This window comes from Macrobrachium rosenbergii, chromosome 15, assembly GCF_040412425.1.
Source record: "Macrobrachium rosenbergii isolate ZJJX-2024 chromosome 15, ASM4041242v1, whole genome shotgun sequence".
NCBI classification, from domain to species: Eukaryota; Metazoa; Arthropoda; class Malacostraca; order Decapoda; family Palaemonidae; genus Macrobrachium; species Macrobrachium rosenbergii.
Window position 1 is genome coordinate 57,208,985 of NC_089755.1, and position 5,313 is coordinate 57,214,297.

The window sequence follows — 5,313 nt, forward strand, 5'->3', positions numbered from 1 at the left end:
AGAGGTATATATATATATACGCCAAATCTTCAAATGAATTAAGTAGAAGAAGAAGAGGAAGAGGAACCTTGATAACAAGAACAACAGGCCTACTACAAGTCCTTGAGCTGTCTGAGGGATCAGTTAGCTCCTTGTGTTACACATGGAGCAACCCGTAGGATTCCCACAGATCCTGCCACCTATCTTTCCTGTTTGGCAGGACTTTTTGTGGGCCTCATCCTTTTTATTGACAGTTTTAATTTCGATTTCAACGCAGGCAATGAAAGCAAATGCACTTTGTATAATACTTTCTGCAGAAGCTGATGTGCTTTGTGCGTTAGTTTTACGAAAGGGAATGAATTTTGGGTTTCTACAGAAGCAAATGAATTCTGTGAATCTTCTACAGAGGCAAATGTATCATTGGAATTATTTTCTATAAGAAATTTATTTATAATAGTCGTCTTTAAAAACGAAATGACTACTTTAATTTATTTATAAAACTGTATCTTAAATTGCCTTCTGTGAAAGCAGATACACTACTGTGTATAAAGTACTTAATCGTACTTTGGGAAGTAATTTCTATGAAAAGAAATATCAGTTGTGAGTTATCTTCTGTGGAGTCAAATGTATTTTACATTAATCTATGGGTATCATAAACAAAGTAAGTCCTTACAGAACATTTATTTGATAGGCAAATATTTATGACTCCTTTCACAATTATATCTTTAGAAGGCTGATTTCACAGGGTAAAGAGAACGAATACCATTAATTCTTGAAAGTATTCTGACTTAGCAGTCAGCACTTCAGTATGGCCACTTTTTCTGAGATGCTTATTTGATGATCCTGTAGCAATGCTGGAGAATCAAGAGCTAGATGTTCCAGGGCTTCTGGACTCTCCACCAATTCCTCTTGATGCTGAAGTGCTCGAGAACAAGTTCATGGGTTGTTGGTTCATTTCTCTTGTGATTCCAGTGGTTGAAGTTCCTCTTAGTCTACTTGTGATTCCAAGTGTAGAAGTTCACCCAGTTCACCTGTGATTCCAGTTGCTGGAGTTCCTCTCAGCCCACTTGTGGTTCCAGATGTTGAAGTTTCTCTCAGACCACTTGTGGTTCCAGTGGTTAAAGTTCTTCCCACTCCACTTGTGGTTCCAGATGTTGAAGTTCCTCCCAGTCCACTTGTGGTTCCAGTGGTTAAAGTTCTTCCCACTCCACTTGTGGTTCCAGTGGTTGAAGTTCTTCCAAGTCCACTTGTGGTTCCAGATGCTGAAGTTCTTTCCAGTCCACTTGCGATTCCAGACGTTGCAGTTCCTCCCAGTCCACTTGTGAGTCCAGTTGCTGAAGTTCTTCTCAGTCCATTTGATGCTTGTCCACTGGTAAGCAGAACTGAAGCTTGCTCCCCACTAAAACCGGTTTTTGACTGTTTCTCTAATCCAGTGGATGTCCTTTCACTCACAAATCCTGATGATGACTGTCTACCAAATAAACTTTCTGAGCTCTGCCCAGATCCATTAGATGGGTGTCTGCTGGGGATTTTCGATGCTGCATTTCCAACAAGCCCAGTCAGTGCTTGTCCACTTGCTAATGCACCAGCAGACTGTACTTCAAGTCCACTTGCTGTGCGCCCACTTGCTGATTGTCTACTTGTGGATAAGCTGGTTGACTGTCTGCTGACTCCTGAAATTGACTGGCTGCTACTGAATCCGCTGGAGGATTGGCTACTAAATGAACCTAATCCTAATCCACCTATAATACTTCCAGTCTGTTCAGGTGCTGTTCTGAGAGCAGTTTGGAGATCAACGCCCCCAGGAAGCTCAGGATTTTCTCCTGGTTTGTAATTTACAAAGTATACCTCTGGATTAGTTTTAGGTTGCTCAGGCAAGGTTATTACCTTCTGTTCTTGATCAGACTGCTTGTTTAGAATGTAGACAACATTGTTCTGCTGTGGAGGTGGCACAACTATGGGGTCTTCATCTTCTTCTTCTGGCAGATGAACAAAGACAACGTTTTTAATCACCTTTGGTGGTGGGATGACAGGGGGTGGACCACTACTTTTCGGTAAGCTCGGAATGGTATAAGCATAGTAGTTATTTCTGACCTCAGGAACTACACATCGTCCATCGACATGAAGAATCTCACCGTGGCGGCAGGATGACTGTCCTTGTTGAGAGCTTCCACTATGACCAAACGATGAACTTGTGCTTGAACTTTGTCCGAAGGAGGAACCAAACTTGTTTGGTTGTTGGTCAGGGAAAAAACCAAAACTGCTTGGTCCTTGGGTGAGGGAGGAACCAAAACTGCTTGATCCTTGTCCTGAAGAACCAAAACTACTTGATTCTTGCCCAAGGGAGGAGCCAAAGCTACTAGACCCTGATGCAAATGAGGAACCGAAACTGCTTGATCCTTGTCCTGAGAATCCCAAACTGGCCGAACTTTGCCCAGAGGAGGAACCAGAACTGCGTAATCCTCCTCCAGCAGATGAACCAAAACTATTTGAACCCTGTACTGACGAGCCAAACCTGTGAGAGCCTTGTCCAGAGAAAGACGTTCCTTGTTGCCCAGTAGCAGTTCCAGTCGAGAATTCGCTCCTGCTCTCGGGCTGTGAATCAAAACGACTCACTTCTTGAAGAGCAATGACATTTCCCTGGCCAAGAGATTGGCTAGCACCGAGTACAGGTGATGCCACTCCATGCTGGGCAGATGTGGGACGTTTTGGTAGACCGTAGCTTTGCAGACTGGTGGATTCTGCTGCTGCCACCAGCAGGAATACAAGGACCTAGAAATGTGCAAGCGTTAGTGACGAGACTCTTGTGTACGGGGAGTGCATTCATTCAAGCATGAAGTTGGCGCATCAGTGGACATCGCAGGGATAGTTTAACTTCACCAGTGAGATTTATGGAAGGTTTAAGGAACTGTTTGTATGGTTATCGAAGGAAAGGGTCGATTTGCAGCTTTTTCGTCGTCTTATGAATTTAGGGTCGGTCTTAGGGTTCTGACTAGCAGCCCAAAAACGACTTTCGGTCTCGTTCCTGTATTTTCTACCACATTCCCCCATCTCTCTCTCTCTCTCTCTCTCTCTCTCTCTCTCTCTCTCTCTCTCTCTCTCTCTCTCTCTCTCTCTCATCGCGATTCAAACTGGTAAATATTTTAGCTAGATTGATATCACGAATGGCTTCTCCAGGGATTAAGAGTTGAACTCAAAAACTATCTCTTAAAATAATTCGTTTTCCCTTGAAAACAAGATAAAAAGAATTACATAACAACTGATAATAACGAGGAGATAACAGACACCTTACCAAGAGCCTCATGACTGGACAGCTGACGAGAAGTCAGCAGACAAATGAGTTTATATACGAGGGCTGCTGACATACATCAAGTCATCTGATCACTGTAAACTTTTATTTTTGTATTTTTTATTCTGAGCAAAAATTTTTTTTTCACGCAGGCCGATCATGCGACGAATTTAGGCAAGTCAGATGAACACTCATGCTTGTGGCATATTGAATGAGGACGGGTTGGTCCTGGTTCCTGTCGAAAAAAGTGCTTTGAGGTCATATGTCAAAAAACGGGTCATGCCACTTTGTGGGCAAGTATGGTGTTTGGTTTTTGATTTTGGCATTTTTCTTTCAAGGGGCTTTGATGTGGTTCGCTCGTGAGCGAACGCATGAGCCCTTTCCATTTCTCGATTGCGCACGAGAGAGAGAGAGAGAGAGAGAGAGAGAGAGAGAGAGAGAGAGAGAGAGAGAGAGAGAGAGAGAGAGAGAGAGAGAGGGGGGAACGGCAAAGTTAAAGGAGCTAATCTAAACCCAAGTTGGATTTCGACATTAGCGAGTTTATAAAGAGATTTGATAAAAGGCGTGTGTATACAAACATATGCACAAGGATACAGAAAACAATTATACATGATACATACCCAGGATGTATATATACAGTATATATATATATATGCGTGTATGTGTGTGCGTGTATGTATGTATTTACGTGTGTGTGATTGCATAAGGTGGAGGTGTATTTTTCATAAATACAAACGGCACGGAAATCCTGGACAATTCTCGTGTCCTTCGAGTAGCGTCAGGTGCCAAAATTATCTATTTACAAGCGTGGACACCATTATTACAAACGAGAAAGCGTCCGTAAAAGAGAGAGAGAGAGAAAACAAATGAAAATAAAAGACGGATACCTGTATAAACCCATCGCTAAGAAGCAAATATAACGACGCGAACTACGATAAAACTCAGAGAAAGCCGAGACAGCAGATAACACTTTCCTCTGCAGGAATTCTATCGAGCATAAACAAGACATCCTCCTGTTATCTAAGACCCCGGCAGCTGTCATACTTAGTTGCTGATAACGAAGGAGATAAAAAGCCACGCTTGAAATGTTGCGACGAAAAAAGACTTTATAAAGCTGCGTTTATAACACGCATGCGCGGATGAAGCGCTGGAGCGCTAGCTGCTAGGTGGGTGCTAAGTAGCGTTTGGCTTTTGTTTCTACTGAAGAGCTTTGTTTGGTTCTAAAAGATTTTGCATGGATGTATGTATGTGTGTATATATATATATATATATATATATATATATATATATATATATATATATATATATATATATATATATATATATATATAACTTCGTGTCTATGATAAATGTATACTTCTACTTATATCTAACAAATATCTGCATCACACCAACACATAAGCATGCATATATATTTATTAAAGTTAAAAAAATTCCCTAAAATTATACATAGCAAAGAAGAAACTAACGTACATCTTTCAATGAAAGGTTCGGTCAAAGTGAAGATGTACCATTGTTCAGCCTTTTCAGTCCTTTTGTGTATAAATCAAAGCATTTTCAGTTTCAACAATCTCTTTGGGGAGGTCACAATATACAATGGGTTTTGAAGACCCACATCGATTGACATGGAGATATGGGTTACGAACATCAGTTGGTCACAATGAGGCCTGTATCTAACGTAAGTTAAATACATTACTTAACTGTTGATGCAGTTAATTACAAGAGAATGTCTGAGATGCTACTTGGCTTAAACTTATGAATTTTAACAGATGAATTTCTAATCGACTTCCTTTGAATGAAATGTGAGAAATTAATCTAATTTCTATAATTGTTTTCTAGACTAAAAAAATCTGATGGAAAAGTATATATATGAAAGCAGGTATTTTCATCTGTTCATTTCCTCTTTTTAATACATATATTTTTTTTTTATAATGCAGTCTAAATGAGGGTGAACCAGTTGAGGTATCCCCAGTTTTCTAGAATTGCAAAGCACTTGTCTAATTATGTGAAATAACATGAGTGCTATGAACGCCCCCTTTTTTTAT

General features: G+C 40.6%; 1 protein-coding gene across 1 annotated transcript; it reads right to left on the reverse strand.

Moving 5' to 3' along the window:
- Positions 1-645: 645 nt before the first annotated feature.
- On the reverse strand, positions 646-3,320 carry LOC136846780 (uncharacterized transmembrane protein DDB_G0289901-like). The gene is made up of 2 exons (XM_067118021.1): positions 3,272-3,320; positions 646-2,751 (listed from the first exon to the last, which is right to left on the reverse strand). Exons 1-2 carry the CDS (start codon positions 3,281-3,283, stop codon positions 967-969), a joined length of 1,797 nt encoding a protein of 598 aa, XP_066974122.1. The 5' UTR covers positions 3,284-3,320; the 3' UTR covers positions 646-966.
- Between the last annotated feature and the right edge of the window lie 1,993 nt (positions 3,321-5,313).